Below are 22,172 nucleotides of genomic sequence, written 5' to 3'. Positions count from 1 at the left end.
GGACGCTATCCTGGGAGCCCTGGGTGTGAGGTAGAAATACATGCTGGTTGAGATGCCAGTCCATCATGGGACACTACACACACTTACACATATTCAGTGGCAGACTTCTATCACAGAGCAGCTCTACTGACAGACTCAGGAAATCCTCTTTAATACCTCTTCATTGAGCCTGGGAATGTGATTGGGATTCTGGGTCAGATGGCTTGATTTGTACTATATGAAAAGATGTCGTTCACAGTATGTTAAAGCATGGGTAATTTCCCACATGTGTACTTTTTTCTTATTCTTTAAACTGTACGCTTTACAAGATTCGATGAATTCAATTTTGAATACATGCCCATTGTGTTACTATCCTCGTTTCCTTCTTACTATCCGTAAATTTCCTTCAGGATCAATAAAGTATCTATCTACAGTATCTATCTATCCACACACAAGAGGATAACTTATGTAAGCATAGAGAAACACATGCACAAAAACTTGACATAACCTGTCAAAATATTTAAAAATACACTTATTATTTAAATAGCAGAGATAATTAATGTAGAAGGTAGACCATGGAGTAGAACAGGGTTTCTGAAACCACTTTATAGGTGGTTGTATAACCCCTCTCGTCTATTCAGCTTTTTTTTTTTTTATTCCCTAAGGGAAATGCATTCATCAAATCCTTGATTATTAATATTTCCATTTTTTATTTTAATAAATGACTTCTGTGCATGCTTAGAGAGCAGACTGTAAGCTTAGAAAACACTGCAACAGCAGACAGGGAGTTGGTATTAACTTTCACAGTAGCCATTTAATTGTGAGTCTTCACGCCTTTCGAAAAAAGAAAGATGGCTGGAAGTCTATGAAATATTAACCGTGTGGCTGAGGAAATTCCCGGTGGTGTTTGAATCCTGCATAATGACAAACGCGAGGCGAGTCTATGTGCTTGAATGGGGCGCTATACCGGAGTGTGTTTGTGTAGGGTTGGGATTTCACCTTAAATATTCAAAATGGCGGACGGAGGAGCAGCGAGTCAAGATGAGAGTTCAGGACCAGGTAATCATTACTGCATTTTACATATTCATATTCATATTCAAACACTCTTTCTCTCAAGCCAGATAAGCACGTAGGAAGAGCGTAAACAAGCCGATGAGGGCCGTCGCCGCTTTGAGAGATCTGCAGCGGCTTATTTCGCGCAACATTTCAGTGGATTAATTCAGTGTGACTGTTGTGTATGTGTATGTGTGTGTGAGAGAGATATATAGAGAGAGCGGCAGAGAGGGAGAGAGAAGAGAGAGAGAGGGGGACCAAAATGGGAGGCTTTTGCGCTGAGACGCTGCATTAAAGCCAAAATGCGTTGTTTGTGTGATTAGTGCGTTACATATTCATAGCGCGTATTTTATTAGTAATCGGCGACATCATTCGGAGGAGCTCCTCCGTGTCCTGTATCATCTCACTGTTATAAGAAGTGCTAACACATGCTAATGCTAGTACATCTGCTTTGTGTATTTTTTGTACTATGCTGAAAGCTTTGCATATTCATTCAGTCGCAACCAGCCGGCGACTGCGTAGAGTGTGTTTAGTTAAAGTGTCAGGCACAGGACGCCTGGCTGTTTGAGACTGTGAGTAATGGCTCTAGCGCAGCGTGATTTTTTTTTTTTTTTTTTTTTTTACTGTCCATTCTGGTGCCTTTGTGCAGCCCTCTTGTGCGTTATTCATGCGGGCCTGTTTGGAGGAGAATGCGCTCTTCTTCAATGCATATCCTATCACTCTGGTTACAAAGGGTTACACACACCAGCCTTATAAACAACAACACAGTCTGATTTAAAAACTACACACACGGAGTGAAATGCTTCTTAGCGCGTCAGTGGCTTTGTTCTTTCTGATTTCCAATCACTATTGCTTTATATAACAGTCTTTTCTGGCTTAGAAATAGTTTAATACAAATAATAATAAGTGATGTGTTTTTGGGTGTAATTCCGCACGTTTTTTTCTTCTTTTAATTTTGGAGAAATAATCGCTTTGTAACCATGTTCCAGCTTTTGTTGTTGGATACATTTGTAACCGCTCGGGTTGTGAGCGTTAGCGCGCGCGGCTGCACTGTAGATTAGGCGCAGCTGTTCTCCCTGCTGCATATGTAGCAGGCCAGCTAGCGCTTCTGAATGGATTTAGCCTAAATCAGGCCCAGCTACAGCCCGTCTCCAACACTTCAGTATACTCTTCTGTTCCACAGCGTTGTTTTGGATGACTCCCGCTCCCAGTGCTTTTGTTTCAGTATAAAAATGAAAATAAAAGCTACTAATAACGATAATAATAATAAAAAAACAGTGCCTTTTTCCCCTCTCTCTTTCTGAGAGTCGCTTCAGTTTGGGGCTACCGAGGGGAGGCGTTTGTTTACCATTACAGAATGCATAAACCTCAGGTTCATTAGCACACATCCTCATTAGAAAGTCTAATTCTGGGAGGTGTCACAAAAATGTAAAAAAAAAAAAAGGGAGGAAAAAAACGCGCCAGGGGAGACAGCAAGACGCTACTTTACAGCTTTGTGTTCTCTGTTATTTCCTACTGAGCTGCTGAGTTTAGGCTTAAACATGCTACAACACGCTTCTCGGCAGATTGGTCTTTGCACGGCTGACAGCAGCTTTGTGAAATCAAGGCACAGTGGAGGATTTCCGAAACAAGTGGCACTGAATATTCTAAAAGGTTATTTATTTATATATGGGTAAAATTTTTATCCTAAAAGAAATTATTATACAGTACAATCTCGAAGCACAAGCAGACTATGACAAGTATAAAGAGGGACAGTAGGTAATTGTTTGTATGGCTTTTATTAATCCTCCATAGTGTGGGCTAATGGGGTCGTGGGGTATGAATTAGTCTAAGTAGTTTAATGAAAAAAGTACCTTTTTGCATTTAATAAAATGTGTTGACTGTTCAGATGAATATGCAATCATATCATATTCAAATATGGGAATACAGTTCTATGAATATTACCTAACAGAAGCTAATAGTAGTTAAACTATGTAGGAGATGATACCATTATTGTAAGCATGTGTAATGCACTCCCTGTTTCTTAGATTTTCTAGACGGGAATACCCGTTTTATATGATTTCAAGTAGAACCTTGAAGGGTAGAACACCAGATGGACAAATCACAAAACTTTGGGTGTTGGATGGAATGTTCTCTTAAAAATAATAATAAGAAGAATTATGTTAGTCTTTCAGGTGCTCTCAACAAATTGCCATAGGTTTTACGTCAGATGCCCTTCCTCATGCTTCCCTCTTGTTTGATCCCTACACTGCATCTAGTAGCTCGAGTTTGAGCATTGGTTAGGAATTGAAACCTACCACAGAGCCACCACTGCCCAATAATAGAAAAAAAAATCACTACTGATCTAAGATGATAATCCTCAAGTTGTTGTAATTATGTAGTAATTCTTACGAGCTGTCTTTTTAAATACGGTATTAAAATGATTGAATAGACTGTGATTCGGGGGAAACTTCTTGGTTTACTGTATGTTTATATAGTCTTGTATTAAAAGTACATAAATATTATAAAGTGCTACAAAGGCTTCATAATGAGTAAATGGGATTATTTAACCTGTTAATGTAGAGCTTTAGATGTATAACTACATTCTCCAAACATAAGAAATATTTTTTCTTTCAAATTTTGACCTCCTGGAGAACATCATGTCATTTCAGTAACTTCAAACAAGGCATGACTTTATATTTACAGTCTTTACGATTTACATCAGGCAAAGTTAGCAAGTGTCACATAGCTTAGTAATACACTGAGCGATGCACAGAGCAATATGAAGATCAAGAACTCTGCAATATTAATTATTTTATGCATATTAAGCTTGAATGTCCTTGAGGCCATAATGTGCCCACCCTACTTTTTCTACTCGAAAGTCTCTCTCTAATTTAATTCAAATGGATAATTTGCATCCAATTAATATTCTGTGTCCATGGTTACTCACACTGAAACTCTCAGCACTGTTTATCTTTTTGTGATGTTCAGTCTGCCTTTCAATAAAACACCACTAATGAGTTCCATATTTGAAATTCCATATTTTAAACTCTGCAAATTAAGATATTTGCATAATATCAACTCCCTGACAGCTTGTATGAGCTGGAAAGATGGAGCTACTTTCTGCTTTTTAACAATGTTTTTCAGACTCGCGTTGGCACAATTACTTTTGCTAATGCTAAAGTGAGCACTTTATGCTAAAGTGATAAATTTAAGCATTGTGGGACTTGCTAACCTTCATTGTTTTACTTAATGTAGACATTAAAATCAAACACAGCATGATAACCACCACATATATTTTAGATTATTATTATTATTATCTGTAGGTAGGCTAGGAGGCATATAAAGTTAAGGCAGGAACTGAGCCCTGCATTTGCATTTTTTTGGTCCAGTAATTTGCCTAATAAGGTATATGAATAAACATACACTTAGTCTTTTGGCGATGTAATTTGCAAAAGTGAATTAACTTTTTGAAAAGAACTGCTAATGAGAGCCGAAGTTAATCTGGATATGCTAATCGCAGTGTGTGTCCCATGATGGAATTAAAGCTGCAGAATTGGCTGGATTTGATCAGTGAAGTGTGTTGAAGCTATAAAGGGGAGGTGGTGACGATGAAGGAGGATCCTAAAGTAGTTTTCCACTCTCAAAACAGAGAAGTTCAAGAAGTAATTTAAATTACATCCCGCTATATGTAGTAGGTTTTTGAATTCAAATTCAGCACTTTTAATTTTGCAGGTCCAGGTGCTATGTATTGATTTTAAACGCAGCTCTGTGCTGGTAATTGGGCCTGTGTAGGTTCCAGTAAGCTATTGTGCAGAGCTGCAGAGGTTATTTCTTTCCCCCTTCGATTCCCCTCCAAAGCCATCCAATTAATATGCTAATGAGATGATAAATATTTATGAAAAATGTAAATTATGCAGAAAGCTTTCAGAGCGCTGTGTGGAATGAATTGCTCGCAGGACTTCAAAGTGTTGCTGCGCTAACGAGGCAGGGGAGAATTTGCATACGACTTTAATCAGCTGAATACTGATTACGGTTCATTATGGGCACTGCCAGCTGCACTCTTTGTTTCTGTTCTATATTCTGGAGGAAAAAAAAAGTTTTTCACAGTGTGGTTGTCGTGACGATCATGGCAGTAAGTGAGAGAGGGAGCGAGGGGGAATAAGTGAGAGAAAGAGATCGGGGAAGGAAGAGCAGTCTTCTGTGTAGGCTTAGCTGTACTCTACGGTGCATTATACAGCTGTAGTCTGTACTCGTGTGTTGCTAATTTTCCGTTGTTTGTACTGGTCTGTAAGTATTTAAAAAAGAGCAGTCTGTTCTGTTCTGGGTTTTACTTTGCTTTTGCGTGGTGCGAGAGACAGTCTTGGATGCTTACGGAGACCATGCTTGAGAGAACAGGTGCAGTTGTTTCTGGTGAGTGGGATTTTGTGTGCGCACGGGTGAGTGTGTGTGTGTGTGTGTGTGTGTGTGCACGGACATGCATGCAGGCATGCTGCACTTTTAATATGGGTAGGTCATGCTTGTTAAGAGATTGCACCACTTTAAGTGTGTGTTATGTACTGTGCTATTTAATGGGCTTCTACATACCAAACTGTGCTGATTTTTATCTAAGAAAATGCAAAGCACTTTGTACTGATGTCTGTGTGTAGTAATGTATGATGATGCTTGTTTCCTGTGTTGACAGATGTTTTTTTTTTTTTTTGTTTAATATAACCTACTTATGATAACGTCATGGTATGTTTAGTTCGAGGTCAGTGCCGATGGTACAGAGGAAGATTTTGTTTAAGCTTCTCTCTGTTTCTTTCAGATTCTAGAATGAGTAATCCGTCAGAAACAAATAAATGTGCAATGGAGAGCGGGGACAGAAACACTGGTGAGTTACTTGCACAGACTAGTTAAAAAGATCACTTTATGACACGCAGTGTTTCTTTTTCTTTTTTGAAATGTTACAATCCGTTATCATTATAACCGTTATTATCGCTACTACTGTGGTTGGAAATGTATGTTGCGCTTTATAGCTCTTATAAGTTAGTACTATATGCAAATCTGTCTTTAACCCTGGCCTCACCACATAAATATTTTAAAGATTTAAATGTTGTAACAGTGGTATGACCATATCTGACAAAGGAAGAGTAGTGCATGCCTTTGCATATTAATCACAGAATACCTTTCGATCCTGAAAGAGAGAGCACAAGTCATGTGAGGTTGAAAGGGGATTTTATAGCTTTGATCTATTCAGCAGCTGCCCCTCTCTCTCTCTCTCTCTCTCTCTCTTTCTCTCCAGGTGCCCAAACAAATGGACTGGACTTTCAGAGGCAGACGGTGCAAACAACAAATGCAATCACCAGTGCACAAGCACAAGCCTTGCTTCAACAGGTAATGTCTGTCTGTCTCGCTCACTAAAGACACATGCACACATAAAACATTACAATTCTGTCCGACTAAAACTAACTAAAGACATTAGGTCAAACTGACCACAGGTATTTGAACCCATTGGAATGTAGAGATGTCCCCAGGGTCATTGTTCTCTGCTGACATGATGCATCCTGTCTAAGTGGCTAAACAGCTTTCGGAAAGACTCTATTATTATCATACGTGTGAATGACTAGTGAAAACTCTGTGCACATTTAATGTGATCTTTAGAAGTCGATATTTGTGTATTTACGGTTGCCTGCATGTAGAGCAGTTATTTGGTTATGCATGTTTGCCATAGATTATATTTGATTTGTTAAAATGCAAGATTGGAGCTACACAGACTTGGCAGTAAAAAAAAAAAAAAAAGATTTTATCTCCTCTTTACAAGGGAAATTAATTGTGCCTATATGCTAATTAGCTCCTCTGCAGTTGCTCGGAAACAGATGGCAGTGAATATGCAAATCGGTGCAGAATTTGCATGCGCTGCATAACCGTTTCTTTAATTAACATACCCCACCTCCCTTTCGTTTTCCAGTCTCAGAGGGCTGCAGTGTATTTTTATCATCATTAAGCCAAGCTGTTTTGAAAAATTTGGACTGTGCGAACTCTCTACGTCCTTTTACTCATTTCTCCTTGCTTTCCCCTTATCTCCTCTTTTTTTTAGACTAGGAGGGGGGGTCTTTTGCATATCATTTTTTCCTTTTGTCTGTACAAAACTTTTCTTGCTTAGTATTTTGCACAGGTCCTTTACCTCATAGTGTTGCTAACTAATGTGGCCCCTTTTCCTGGAGTCTAATCTACTTTAATGAGCGGGTGTTAAACCTCACATCCTTCCTGCTCACCAAAGTTCAGGTAAAAGCTCTGAGCTCTGACCACAATGTGTGTTCTATCTTTAGTGTAAATCAGAGGATTCTGCTGAGCTTCTGTCATCCAGCCAGCAGGGTATACTGCCCCAGACTCAGCTCATGTTGCCGGGCGTAAGTGGCACATTGCCCTTAGAGCTCGTCTTTACACATAGTTTTACTCATCACCATATGCCCATATTTTCTATATTAGCATCTCTCTGTTATTGTTGGTTGTTTGTGCAATACATGTGAATGCAGCATTTTCTTGGACCGCTGGAACAAACACCTGAACATTCACCAATTAACACCACAAAATAGATTTATGTCTGAATAATAAAGTGGATAATAATACAGTGAACACCCCAACCCTAAACCATGCCATATCTAATGTGCAACTTTCAGAAGTTATCATGTGTGTTAATTTATAGTGTTTTGAATTATTTGCTCAGTGCATGTGTTTACCAATGTACCAATCATGCGTTACTTCTCAGTTGATCCACCAAGTTTTTTTTCATAGCCAGGGGTGACGAGGGTAATGTTGAGACAGCAGTGAAAAATGTTTGTGTGTGTTCTGCTTGTGTGAGGGAGTGCATGTTGTTATTAAGCATGTCATTCCCAGGCTTCATCCTTCATGCCAAAGTCGTGCCTTGTTAAATTAAAGGTGCAGTCAGTGATTATTTTTTTTTTAAGTCAGATAGCTTTAATGTTAATGAAAGTGTCTTGACGTTCCACACACCATTCGTCTTAGAAGTTTTCTGTGATTCCCACAGGGTTGTAAACAAATACCCTGCCATGTCAGAAAGATTTTCTCTTGCTCTGGCTTTTAGCTTTTTGTTTAAAACACAAGCTTCAGCTAACTTTCTTTAAAATCACTGACTATATCTTTCAATATAATGCAAAATTTAAAAGTTGAGAGACGTGAGAAATGTCTCTAATCTTCCTCTTTGCCTCTCTCTGTGTCTCCTTTTTCATACTATAGTTGACGCTGACTCCAGCACAACAGCAGCTCTTGCTGCAGCAGGCTCAGGCTCAGCTTTTGGCTGCAGCTGTGCAGCAGCACTCAGCCAACCAGCAGAGCAGCACCACGGGAGCGAGTATCTCTGCCTCCGCTGCCACACCGATCACACAGATCCCCCTTTCTCAGCCCATTCAGATCACACCTGTAAGGACGACACAAACACAACACTCTAGACCATGTTTCTAATAATTTTCTTCAAAATATTACTCATAGCGCCCTTGTTTTTGAATGTTGAGTGATATTCTGCATGTGATGTTGGTCCATTAGCCCCATATGTGATGGTTGGTAAGCCATAGGAATTAATGATTTAAATGTCTTATTTTATCATTCGTGTTGTTGTTGTTGGTCTTTCGGCTGCTTCCGGCAAGGTGTCGCCATAGCAGAATATCCAGTCCACACAACAAATGATGTTATTACATCTGGGTATAACATTTAATTGATTGGAAAACCCTATATGGTGAACTTTTCCAACTCTCAACATATACAAACCAAGCAATTATAAACGCTCTCTGCACAGGGCTGTTGAAAACCCATAAGTGGCCAGTGACTGGTTTGGGACAATCGCATTACACCAGCTGTGTAATATTAATACCAAGTTTAATTTTTTGGCATTTACTTGGTTTATGCACTATTTCCTGACTTTTGGGGGGACCAAGCACAACAGCAGCTCTAACAATTGCAGGTCACATACCCATACTGGTATGAATAAGCAAGGCTGGGGCTGATTTCTTTGTAGCCCAGAGGGAAGGGCCAGTACGTTAGGATTGATATTTTTTAGCCTGCTACAAAGATGCATTCATGATGTTATTTAAAAGGTACCTGTGATGTACTGTATACTGTATTAATCAGTCATGATTTTAAAACTATCTGCCTAATATTTTTTTGATCTCGTTTGTGCTCCCATAACGACAGCACATGACCTTTTGCCAGTACACTGGTTGTCCTTCCCTGGACCATATTTGGTAGTTTTGGCATTCCTGCAGCGACTTCCCTGCAAATCTCGGGCTTTATGAGACCTAGAGTGAGCCCTAGTAATGTAATACATTGCTCAAACCAGATAATTTAATTGTCAAAATATTATTTAATATTATGTAGTTTGTTTTTATTCTAATTTTCACTAAAAGGCACATATTACCATCATGCTATGTTCTTCAGCTAATTAAAGCAGTAGAACGATTTTAGTCCTGCATGGGCCTTTTAGCCCTGGCTAGGCTATATTGGGATCTAGGCCAAGGATTAGTGTGCATTTTGAGTCATTGTGCATTTTGTCTCTGTTCTACTATCCTTTTCTGTGTGGTGCATGTGTGTCATAGCAGTTGCAGCAGCTGCAGCAGCAGCAGAACCTCAACTTGCAGCAGTTTGTGCTTGTCCAGCCAGGTCATCCAATTGCCGCCCAGCTGCAGCCTGCGCAGTTCATCATCTCACAGACGCCGCAGGGGCAGCAGAGTAAGTCCTCTCAGCCAGTTTAATCAGAGCACAGCTATGTGTAAAACCAACCTGCTTCTTAATAAATATATATATTGAAACTATCCATACAGTATATATTTCTAAACTATCACTATTTTTTATCAGGCCTCTTGCAAGCCCAGAATCTTCTAACTCAACTACCTCAAAGTCAAGCCAACCTCCTGCAGAGTCAGCCAAGCATCACTCTTGCCACACAGGTACGGAGTGCGAAAGGGTTGTAACATGTCTATAGCCCATGTGCAACAAATATTAACCTAGTTCCTGGTTTTTGAATATGAGAGAAGAGAGTCCCAGTAAAGTTTTAGCTGTCATTGTCTTTGCTGTTACTTTGTATTTTTCTTTCCATATACAGTAGTTGAACTTTATCTTCTTAATTACCTATTAATGTTGTGTTCATACTCTTTAGCCAGCAACTCCGACCCGCACGATAGCAGCTACTCCCATCCAGACCCTCTCTCACAACCAGACAACACCAAAGCGCATGGAAACACCCAGTCTGGAGGAACCCAGTGACCTGGAGGAACTGGAGCAGTTTGCCAAGACCTTCAAACAGAGGAGGATCAAATTGGGCTTCACTCAGGTAAACTGCTATGCAAGTATACATTCAATAAAAAGCTTCTGGGCTTGTCTATAGATTATACTGTGCTAGAAAATTAGACCCATATTTTGCAGTTTCTCTTTTAAGCAGTTTTTCTTTATGTCCAAGGGGGATGTTGGCCTTGCTATGGGAAAGCTATATGGAAATGACTTCAGCCAAACCACCATTTCTCGCTTTGAGGCCTTGAACCTGAGCTTTAAAAACATGTGCAAACTGAAGCCTCTGTTGGAGAAGTGGCTAAATGATGCAGGTATTTCTCCACTCTGGCATCCCCTTTTACTCTTAGTGTATAGGATATAGAACAGATTCTTGCCATAGCGAAGATTGAACTAATTTTAGCATTTTTATAATGCTCACTTATTTTTTTAATACCTATTATAATACATATAATAAATGTTTATATTTAATCTTAAATGTAACTACCAATTACTGTTATGTGGTGTAACAATTTCACAAATTAATCCAATGTTCCAAATTTTCAACAGCTTTGGCATACTAGAGCAGATTTGCTTAAGGCACAGTAGCCTCAGATACTTATATCCGGCTGTGTGTTTGTACGTGCTGTGTGTGCAGAGAACCAGACGTCGGACCAGGGCCTGTCCAGCCCCAGCTCTATTGGCTCTCCTGGGCTGGGCATGGAGGGACTCAACCGTCGGCGCAAGAAGAGGACCAGCATTGAGACCAACATCAGAGTGGCCTTAGAAAAGAGCTTTCTAGAGGTGAGGCCTATCTCCTATTCAAATATTTAAACTTCAGTACTTCAAGACCCTAAGTTTGTAGTAAAACTATATACAGTGGAACCTTCGATTACGAGCATAATTTGTTCTGGAAGCGGGCTCGTATTTCAAAATGAGTTTCCCCATAAGAAATAATGTAAACTCAAATTATTCGTTCCACAGCCCCAAAAAATAAATACATCAAAATATAAAGTAAAAGTAAAAATAAAAAAATTTACCTGCACTTTACCTTAAAAAAAAACTAAAAATAATTCCCGACAGATAAGTGTTTCCGTTTGTGCGCACAGACGCTGTGTGTGTGAAGCTAAAGTACCTCAGCACCTATCTCTGGCGTCATGTGGTTCGGAGGAAATATGTGATAGTCTTCGGCCCTCCCGACTGAGTGGTAGTAGTAGCCTTAATGCGGGAGCCCCCTAGTGATGGAGAGGAATTGGACACGACTAAATTAGGGGGGATAATTTGGGAAAAAAATCCGAAAAAGAAGAAAAAAACAAAGATCTTTAACCTCTCTAATGAGATTTGCCTTTTTTTTTTTTTTCTTTTTTTTTTTTTACATGCATGCTGTACACACACATGTGGTCACTGTGTTATAGTAAACAGTACAGACGTGCACAGATGTTGATTATACCAGTGAGAGACGCGCACTAAGACCCAGCAGGGGAGATGATTACCCATAATTCTGCATGCTTGATACATGATACTCGGTACTCGTAAACCAAGATTTGTTCGTTTTCCAAGTCAAGATTTATAAAAAATCTTTGCACGTCTTGCAGAACACTTGCAAACCGAGGTTTCACTGTATTATAACTTGAAATTTCACTGTGGGAAAAGTGCTTAAAGTTCTGTTGGCTGCCTCATGCTGAAAGGGCGTCTTTGTCCTCTTCAAGCAGAACCAAAAACCTACCTCTGAGGAGATCACCATGATTGCTGACCAGCTAAACATGGAGAAGGAGGTGATCCGTGTGTGGTTCTGCAACCGCCGGCAGAAGGAGAAGAGGATCAACCCGCCTAGTAGCGGCAGTGCTGCCAGCACCCCCATTAAAGCAATCTTCTCCCCTTCTACACCTCTGGTGAGCTGAATTGTACATTTAAATGAGCAGACTTGCACACAAAAAAGGCAGATATTTGGTCAATGCATTCTAAAAGACTGATTTAAGAAAGCATATAGGTTACTGTTAGAGTAAACATTCCCAAGTCGTCTTTTTATCTTTCTTTTTTTATAGACGGCCAGCACAGCTAGTCTTGTGACCAGTAGCGCCTCGACTATAAATCCTGTTTTGCCTCTTACCAGCACGAGCATCTCCAGCATTGGACTAACTGGTAAGTTTCACTCAAGCACTGGTGATGGGCCTATATAAATATACACTACTAGTCAAAGGTTTGGACACATCTGCCATCATCTGCACCTGTTTTTCACTGGTTCATGCCTAGAGTTAGATAAACAAAAATTTTTCTCTGAACCTGGCAAATCTGGCAGGTATAGGGACTGGAATAAAAATGAGAGTCAAAAGCTTGCCAAAATGAGTGCTTGGCGAACTATTCCTCAAGATTACATTTTTTAAAAATGCAAGAAAGTCTTTCTCTTTGGAGGTAAAAAAATGAAGAAGTGAGAGGTGGCTCAAAACTTGTAATTCTTTTAGGCACGACTTTGGGCTCAACAATTACCAAGACTGCATCCGTTGTTTCCACGGTGCCTGCTGTGACCACGGCAACCTCGTCACCTTCACTCAGTCCCTCTCCAAGTGCGCAACAGGTCATGTCGGCTGAGTCGGCAGTGACTCAGGAGCCAGCAAGCACTGTTACACAGGCACCCACCACGGCGGTGAACGCACTGGGCACAGGCCAGGTAATGGTGGCTGCATCTAGCCTGTCTGCTGCCTTGCAGGGAGCTGCACAGCTGCCTACCAGTGCCAGCATCGCTGCTATGGCTGCAGCCGCTGGCCTCAACCCAGGTCTCATGGCCTCCTCACAATTCACTCCTGGGTATGTGGTCTTATAATTCTTTTTTGACTTATCATTATTTATTTTATTTATAAACTCATGTTTTCATCTAGGGTAGTAAATAGATTTAACCTTGCTTTTCCACTAATTCATGTTTCTTTTGTTACTTAACATCAATTCTTTAATATATTGCAAGTTATCGTTTACAAATAAAATTTTGTTAATGATATTCTCAGTCATTAAATAGTTTTGGTTGCTCTCTCTTACCCACTCTCTCTGTGTGTCTGCGTGCATTGACTTAGTGGGGCTCTGCTGAGTCTGGCTCCTGGTGGTCTGGGTCCAGCACTGATGAGCAACAGTACCCTGGCCACTATCCAAGGTGTGTGGAATGGCAAGTACAACCGTGATTTTATTATCATCCTGCATCACATTTAGATCACCAGTGTTAAATGAGGATTACTAGTTAGATGTTTTTAAACTTGCCTGCCATTAATGTATCGCAAGCTAATAGGTAATCCACCTTAGAACAGACTGTGAAGTGTTTTTCATTGCTTTATGCTTGCCATTGAGCTTGTTTAGTAGGCAGGGGAATCACCAGTACTATATTGTCATGATACCTACGTGCTGATTTGGTCAATATTGTGATTTTGAACTGTTTTTTATTAAACGTTTTAACATATAGTATACACACATTCACTTTTTACATTTACAAGATGTTTACATTCACAGAAAAATAAACACATAAAATAAATTAATAAGTAATAAATAATAATAACTTTTTTTTTAAAAAGGGTAATAAATAAATATATTAATAATAATATAATAAATAAATTATTAATAAAATAATAATAAATAAAATGTCAATATAAACATAGTACCTACAACAAAGCCCTTGGCAACATTTCAAAGATCAAGTTAATATGTTTCGATTATTGCCAAGGTCTGTTGGAAAATGTCTGATTTCAACTGCAAATTTGCAGTCATTTTCTCAAATATATATATCTGATTCAGTCTTTGTTTTCATTCTGTCAAAGTAGGTTGGTGGGTCTTCATCCAGTTCACTGTAGTTATCTTCCTAGCTGTTGTTAATTAAAATATATGTAGTATAGTGTATATATATAGTCATATCCTAAAACTTTACTACTTTCTCTTTTAACTTCTCGCCAATACACTTGCATTTTGGGACATTCCCAAAATATATGAACATAATCCCCCACCTCTCCACAATCTCTCCAGCAATGTGATAATTGTAAAGAACTATCGAATTTGGCGACCACTAATGAAGAACTCTGAAGAACCTCATCTTCCAGTCACACTCCTTCCATATTTGACTGCTTAAATATTGTGATTTTGTATCATGTTTTTATAAATATCCCAATTAAATAGTAATTTCTTTCCCGGTTTTGTTACACTTTTACAAAAAAAGATGACAAAACTTTGAACATTTAATTAAAAACATTTTGTCAGAAACTTAAAAGTTGTATTCCTTAGCTTTATTCATCAACTCCATAACTGAATTAAAAATTATTAATTAAATGTCACCCATTCCTTATGTTAGTTTTCTTCCTTAGAAACCAAGGGCAGTATTTTACTTGAAATTAAATTAAACAAAAAACTTAATTTTTACTGAGCAGTACCTAACTCTGTCATCTGCCATTATTCTAAGCAATCTTAGCAAAAAATATTCACTCCTACCCCACTTGGGATGCCAGTGTTGGAATACTTAGGATAGTTCAGAATAGTTAGAATAGGTCAGAGTGCATACCACTTGTAGGATTATAAAGGAACTGACATTTAATTGCCCGAATCCGTCCAAAGTTTTGAGCGCATGCGAGCACACGCCTGCGCACAGCTTCTAATGTGAGCACACAGCTTCTAACATGCCATGTTTGTAACTAATTCCTGTTTAGAGAAAAAGCCAGATTAAAGGCTTTTTAACAAGCCGAACTTTTGATAATGTAACTCAATCAAAATGCGTTTTTGTTGCACAACTCTGAGGCTAGTGCACAGAATCCGTCACATTTATTGTTATCGGCCATGGCTGACTTTTGAATTTCTGTTATAAATGTAATAAATCAGGTAAAATTTTTATTTTGGAGTCAATGGCACAGAAAAAATAAATAACTGAATAAATTCTCCTAAATTCTCTCTACTAAAATAAACATTTAGTAATGTTCTCTATATAAAATCTACCTAATTAGTGAGATAATTTCCTGTCACTTTGCATCATCCATAGCTCTGGCCTCAAGTGGGACTCTGCCCATCACTTCCCTGGATGGCAGCGGGAACTTGCTTTTTGCCAATGCTGGCAGTACCCCGAACCTGGTGACGGCGCCACTCTTCTTGAACCCACAGAACCTGTCATTGCTGACCAGCAACCCCGTGAGCCTTGTGTCTGCCGGAGGAGCTGCAGGGGCTGCTGGGGCCCTTAATCTGCATGTCTCTGCAGACCACAATGCTGTCACCACAGCAACAGTGCCCGCCTCCACCATCAGTACCGCTTCCAAGGCCCAGTGACAGCCCCACCCACTCTGGTCCTCCTCGTACTCCTCCTCCTTTGCATCAATCATTATTTAATCTCTCTGCTACCACCAAAAAGAAACTTACTTAAATTAAGTTCTATTTTCTTTTTTTTTTTTTTTTTTTTTTCATAACATCATCTTTTATTTCAGATTTCAGATTTTCTATTTCTGACCTTGTTGCCTGCTTTGGTTTTTCAGCAACAAACTTTATGAATGTTGGCATTACAAGAGAGCCTAGTGTTAAGATGGCCATACTGTTTGGGCTACACGCTTGCTCTGTTGTTAATGCATAGATGTTTTTATTTAAGTGATTTTTATCTCATTATGCGTTTTGGATTTTATCTTGCTAATAATTCCTAAACACTCTTAACCAAAAACCACACTTTTTTTTAATTTTTTAACTGTCAAATTACACCTTTTTTGCAGCGTTATTACCCTTTACTGTGATTGTCATTACTGAGGAACTTTTATGAGACCTTTTAATTTAAGCAGTTTTTGTAAAAGGTTCTGCCTTGCAGCCCTTTGCAACCTTAGTATCTTTTTTTTTTCTTTTTTGGCTTATGGTTTCTTTTATCTGATGCAGCTTTAGTCTTATATAATTTTCATATGTGGTTACAAGGCTTTAAAGGAGTTGTAAGTGGCTGTGATACGGTTTCATTGCTTTAAGGAATCGTTTTTATGGTCGCTGTCTCGAAACACTGATTTCACAGAAGAAACTCTCAACACTTGGTAGCAAAGGTTTTTAAACGCTTTCTAGTCTGGGTCTGAAGTGTGGACCCCGAGATGGGCTTATTTACGTAGGATAAATAGCTTTAAAGGATTGCATGAGCAGTCATTACAAAGGTGACAGGTCTTGGGCTGCAATAGCTGGGCAGTGTAGACCTCAGTCACTTGTAAAGAATGTGGAGATGGTGCACTGAGATCTTCTGAAACTGTTGTGCTACTGCTTAGTGGCATGACCATTTGATGCCTAGACTGTGACTTGTGTTCGTCCCAAAGTCTGTCAACCTCTTAAGGTCTTCCCATCACAGGGTGTGCTGTCTGTGTAGTGTCATGGTGGGGTTGAAAGAATTTGCTTTTTTGTGTGTCTGTGTTTTCATGGTTTAGGTCGTAATAAGAAGATGCCACCAGACGTCTGGTGGCAATTGTAACATTTCAAAAAGCAACTTGGCCCAGGGGAGGAAGGCCTGGTTGTCCTCTGTCCAAGAGAGTTTTAAGGTGTTTGTTTTTCTACTTGTGCACAGTACCTGTACCAAAAAAAAAAAAACTGGATTTGAGAACTTTGATCTGCCTGGTGTTTAGGGGTAAAATGTCATGTCTTTTTTTTTTTTTTCTTTCTTAGGTCTTTGGCTGGCCTCTCTTTATGATATACCAAAAATATTTGTTAAAACATGTTGCTGTATATTACCATTGTAGCGTAGGGTTTAAATATTTATGAGTGGAAGCTCTTGGTAAGCCACAGGAAATATTAAAATGCAATATTTTGAGGATCATTTCCAAAGACAAAACTATTTTTTATTTTGGTTGAGATGGCTTCCCCCGCTCTGCTCTGTCTTGTTTGTGCAGCTAACCAAATAACCCGAGTGAATGAGAAGAGTGGAGGTGGTCAGGACCATGCACTGCAGCAAAAACACCCCAAAGTAACCTGACCTCCTCCAGGTCATTGCTGAGAAGTCTTTGTGAGTGAGAGGCGAGAGGGGGCAGGGCTGACGCAGACGCCCTCTCTCTCCCTAATAATTTCAAAGATGTGCTGTGTGCAGATGGAAACAAGGTGCTTTTGTCTTACAGGTTTTTGTGGTCTGTGTGCTTCTAAGATAACAGAGTGTTTTGTTCATTAATAGACTGAAATATCTACTATTTAGGCAGGTTTGGGTCAATATTTAGGAGCTTTAGCAGACTGATCTGTTTTTGTTTTTTTCCTTACCAATGTAATTCAGCCATGATGTAAAGCTTGAACCAAAGTTGTTTTCTTGCTAGCTGCTGTGCCTGTGGGGATCAGCGAAATGCTGGCCACACAATCACCACTCTACACTACTGACAAGCTTCCTCATGTCTTACGTCTGTAATTTACCAAACTCGTACAACTCTTAATGAACATAGTTAAATGAGTTGTGTTTAGCTTTAAAGTGTAATACAGCTCATGCTGTAGTCACGTCTTCTTTTAAAATCTTTTTAGTCATTTTAAAGTAATGTTGAATAGCATAGGTAATGGCCTGCAAGTTCTGAGTATTCCTCATGTTGCATTTCTTACCATGATCTATGTTTTGAGCCACTAATGTGTAATTCAAGAGGCTCTTAGGTCTGATCCCGCCCACTTCAAAAAGTTCACTGGAATCTACTTGCAGCATTAGCATTTATGCTTTTGCTACTGTAGTGTAAAAGACTGTGTGGACTGGAAAAATCCTGAACCACTCCATTTTTATTTGACTGTCCTCTAAGCCTGGCACAGCACTGGTACACATAAACACAATGAGGCTTTAAACGGTACATAGGGTGGTATAGCAAAACCACTTTTTACATGGATGGAGTTAATATCCAGTCAGAATTAATCTACTGTTTTAACTCTTAACTTATTATTATTTTATTATTATAAGTGGACTGTTTGTTTCTGGAGTAGCCATGATTCTGGTTTCAGCTCCTTAATCATACATTCTTTACCAGAGATGTCTAATTAGAGGGTGTACACTGTCAGCTAGACAGCAAGTCACATACAAATGAACTATAAAAACATGTCTTGTGAACCTCTAAAGCTTACTGGCATTTAGAATTTTCTGTTACCCTGTCTGCTGGGTTCCTTCCAAAACAGCCTTGCTTGTCATATTTTTTTCTAATTACCTCATCAGCACTTAAACGGAAGGTTCGCTTTAAGCAAAATGGCACCAACAGACAAGAAATTTTAATGTTTGAATTGTACTGTCCTTATACAAATTTTTAATATTGCATAAAAAGGAAACATCAGCAAAAAGATACAATAAAAATAACCCACAATGTTAAGTCTAACTACTACTGCTGTTTGAAGTACTACTACTTGTAGGGTACCTCTGATTTTATTATTTTATTATCCTACTTGCCAAAGTGAAAAAGCCTGTGTCTTTGTGGCTTGTTGCTGCTCACTCTGCTGGTTCTGTCCTGAGGCTGCCACACGGCCTTATGAGACTTGTAGTTTTATGTATCGCCGTTGTTTTAGTGCAGTGGTGTGGTGCCAGGATGCGTGAGAAGTTACTGAAATATTTATCTGAGGAACGACTGAAATATTTAGAGAAATTTGTTTCCCTAAATACTATATATAGATATATAATTATACATATGTTATGTACTCCTATTTTATAATTCAGCTATCATAAAGATTGAATGTAGTCTTTTGTCATACTTATTCACAAAAAACACCCAACCAAAAAAAAAAAACGGCAAAAACAAATAATACATTACTTTTTATGATGGCAATTTAAACTAAAAATTAAAACCCTCAAGACCAAAAATGTAACACCACACTCTTTGGATGTGGACCTAGCTGTCATTTACACTCTCCACAATTTAATATATTTTGTTAAATAAGGGGGCTTGCTATGGTGTACCTAGGTTTTACTGTTACCTGGGAAATGGACCCAAAAAGCACCTGATCTTAACTTTCTTTAAAATTTTATTGACTTGGTTTGCTGTGTTGTTTTTAACAATCATTTCAACTTATTTACTTTATTTTATATATATTTTTTGTATAGCATGAGGGAGCAACATCACTGGCTTTCTTAGTTTAACAAAATTAACTTATACTTATCATTTATGCCTTACTATTATTTTAGAAGATTGATTTTTGTAGCAAATTATAGTATGTCAGTTTTTAAATGCATATTTGTGTGTGTTTGTGCTTGGATGAATGAAAGGATGCATTCCTGCATGTTTTTGTGTGTATAACATTGATTGCTGAAATAACGCTGTGAGTATTGGATGTTTTTTCAGTTTAGACAGTTTTTGGTGTTGGAAAATGTTGCTACCTTTTTTTTTTTTTTTGGTTGTGACTTATGCAGGTTGGAAACCTGTTGCAAAAAGCTTTACTAATAACCCAATTCCAGCTGTTGTAAAGGTGAACGGGGTTGACTTAGTTCTAAGTAGCTGTGCGTTCGCTTTCGGAGGTCATCCTTCAGGGAAGATATTTCTCTGAATTTATTTAAATTGATTGGAAGTAAGACTTCCAATGATCAGTTTGGACACAAACAGAAAACCTTAACAGCCTGTCCTAAATTTCTGAACGCATTTCCGACGGACTGAGGCAGCAGTGACCACTTGGCTTTATGCTTTTAACCTGTGATTGGATTGAGTGGTGTTCAGGATATGCCAGATATGACTGATTAAGACTTTGCATTTCTGCAGCAAATCTGGTGGCGTGTTATCTGTAGATAAGTGCTCTGATGAGCGGTTGCATTAGAGATTTTGTTTGTTGAAACAGCTCTCATATTGTCCTGTCGTTTCTGGCCTGTAGGTTGCTGCAGGAGGCCTTCAGTCCATTGCTAGAAAAGGATAATGTTGGAAGCAGTCATAAGCCCAATGGCTGAGTTTGCTGGAATGGGTAAAGGAGCTGTTGTTATACCTCATTTCTAACTCGAGAGAGAGTAAAAACTTGCTTTAATCTATTTTGAAAAAAACAAACAAACAGAAAGAAAACAAACAAAAAAAATCCTAATAAAAAAAAAAAATCCTGTCCTGAAGGAGAACTGCAGATGTCTAACATATAGGGTGAGGGTCCAGCAGCTGCTACAGAGACACACTACACACGTATACACACATTAATGACAAACTTGTAGAGTATGACTCTGTTTGACTTTTTTTTTATATATATATTTTTTTTATTCCTCTTTACCCTTAATTGTAGTGAATGCATATTATAGCCATATTTATTTTGCACCTTTGTCTTTGTAGTAACCCTTGTAGTTTGTTTTTATGATTTGACAATCGTCTCTTTAATGTCCTTTATTTGTATGAATGTAATTGCAGGGCTTATTTTGTGTATGTATGTGATTGTGTGTGTATGTTTGCGTGTGTGTCCTCTTCGTGGCCCTTACAGTCCTCAGCCCTCATCCTCTCTGTGGTAACCAAAGACTTACAAAGTGATTGTATGGACTCAGCTATGTCTCCTTCTACCCTCCGTTCATGGATCTGAGATCATAAGATGAAAAGGACAGAGGGCAGGCTTCTCCAAGGGACTTGTAAAAATTAACCCCTCCTTGACTGGGTGATGTTAGTTAGTACACACTGAAGGACATCCTGTGCACATTGCAACCTGCTCAGGATGAACTGTCTGCTCTCTGGACTCAATGCCTTTGTCTTTATAGCCGTAACAAAGCAAATCTGTTTCTATTTGTGTCTCTAACCAAAAACACACAGGCTACTTTTTTTTTGTACTGACTTTTTTTTTTTTTTTTTTTTTCACTGTGCTGTTTTAAGTTATCTTTTACGATTTGTTTCAGCTCTTTCCGCCATCTTGATTTCCCTGTGCAACTATGCATTGTTGTCCTGTTTGCCGCCGGGGCTGTGTCTCTGCTACACAGCTCTTTAACCAAATGGGTCTTTGACTCTTCACTCAGCAGCTTTATATGGAGTGCAAGGTCAACAGACGCTACAAGCTCTATCCCAAAGCAAAAATCCAAATATGAAATGTTTGACACATGCAGATACCAAAGATGACACTGTCTTTTGTCCTGTTTCTCTCTCTTCCTCTCCAAGCCCTTCAGCGTGTGTATTAAGGAACAGAACCCAGCTCTGACATTTAGTCTTAACCTCAGTAATTCCAAAGCTTAGATGTATATTTTGGTATTTTTCTGAAATACTTAGGGGGGAAAAAAGCAAAAACAAAAGTGGCATTTTAAATTTTTGATTTTGTTGGATGTATTGCTCTTTTTCTGTCACAGCATGGAATTAACTGAAGAATTGTCTTACTATTAGTAGGTTAAACAAATAGTATTTTTATACGTTTTGGGTGTGTCTGTGTATGTGATTCAGTTTCACTGCCCAAGTTACCATTTTTTTTTGGTTGTTTTTCTTCTTTTTAACAAATGAGGAAAAAATAGGAAAATGTACATAGTGCTTCAGTCAAGGACTGTAAATGGTCATTCTCATTTCCTACAGCTAAAGCTTTTTTTTTTTTTTTTTTTTCACCAGTGTCATAAAGTAGATTGTATTTCTGTGTGTCATATTTGAACTCTAAGCCACTGTTGCAGTAGTGAGGATCATTTCTTGTATCCTGAGTATCACTATGGAGCAGGGCTTTAATGCCTCTCACTCTGAACTCAAGCTTTTGACAGGACTCTGCAACGGCTACATCATGGTAGCTTAGAACTGACCGATTGTGTAGAAATAGAAGTATGTGAATCAGGATACATGGTAGAATTAGATACATTTTGTCTGCTGTATTTTTTTTTATATATATAAAGATAATCTTTACTGTAACTGTACAGATCTCTTTTGTTGTAAACATCATTAAACCATTTTCCAAGTGTTTTCATATTGCAAGAAGTCTTGAGTCTTGCCGTGGTTTGGGTTCGATATTGACTAACCTCTCGGCTTTTAAAATTCTGAGTCATAACTGTTGTACGGACACTAACTCTGAGAAAGTAATGCAGGTAA

General features: G+C 38.7%; 1 protein-coding gene across 4 annotated transcripts; it reads left to right on the top strand.

Annotated features, from left to right (window-relative positions):
* The first annotated feature begins 932 nt into the window (after nt 1-932).
* On the top strand, nt 933-22,044 carry pou2f1b (POU class 2 homeobox 1b). 4 transcript variants are annotated; one of them, XM_053496655.1, is made up of 14 exons: nt 933-1,038; nt 5,819-5,884; nt 6,296-6,387; nt 8,251-8,433; nt 9,603-9,735; nt 9,862-9,953; nt 10,163-10,336; nt 10,463-10,604; nt 10,928-11,073; nt 11,982-12,161; nt 12,315-12,411; nt 12,732-13,074; nt 13,335-13,411; nt 15,269-22,044. In XM_053496655.1, exons 1-14 carry the CDS (start codon nt 993-995, stop codon nt 15,547-15,549), a joined length of 2,052 nt encoding a protein of 683 aa, XP_053352630.1. In that variant the 5' UTR covers nt 933-992; the 3' UTR covers nt 15,550-22,044. The 4 variants fall into 4 exon arrangements, with proteins under 4 accessions (XP_053352630.1, XP_053352628.1, XP_053352629.1 ...); XM_053496653.1 differs by having other exon boundaries at nt 13,335-13,423; XM_053496654.1 differs by having other exon boundaries at nt 11,979-12,161.
* The last annotated feature ends 128 nt before the right edge of the window (nt 22,045-22,172 follow it).

The sequence above is a fragment of the Clarias gariepinus genome, chromosome 5 (assembly GCF_024256425.1).
Source record: "Clarias gariepinus isolate MV-2021 ecotype Netherlands chromosome 5, CGAR_prim_01v2, whole genome shotgun sequence".
In the NCBI taxonomy this organism is placed as follows: domain Eukaryota; kingdom Metazoa; phylum Chordata; class Actinopteri; order Siluriformes; family Clariidae; genus Clarias; species Clarias gariepinus.
This window is presented reverse-complemented; position numbering and strand designations above follow the sequence as displayed.

What these genes read in the sequence shown, in the direction of transcription:
- pou2f1b (XM_053496652.1), top strand. Translation starts at nt 993, where the DNA reads ATGGCGGACGGAGGAGCAGCGAGTCAAGATGAGAGTTCAGGACCAG. An exon ending in GAGCGGGGACAGAAACACTG is followed by an intron (nt 5,885 to 6,295) that starts GTGAGTTACTTG and finishes CTTTCTCTCCAG; the next exon opens with GTGCCCAAACAAATGGACTG. An exon ending in TATCCAAGGTGTGTGGAATG is followed by an intron (nt 13,424 to 15,268) that starts GCAAGTACAACC and finishes CATCATCCATAG; the next exon opens with CTCTGGCCTCAAGTGGGACT.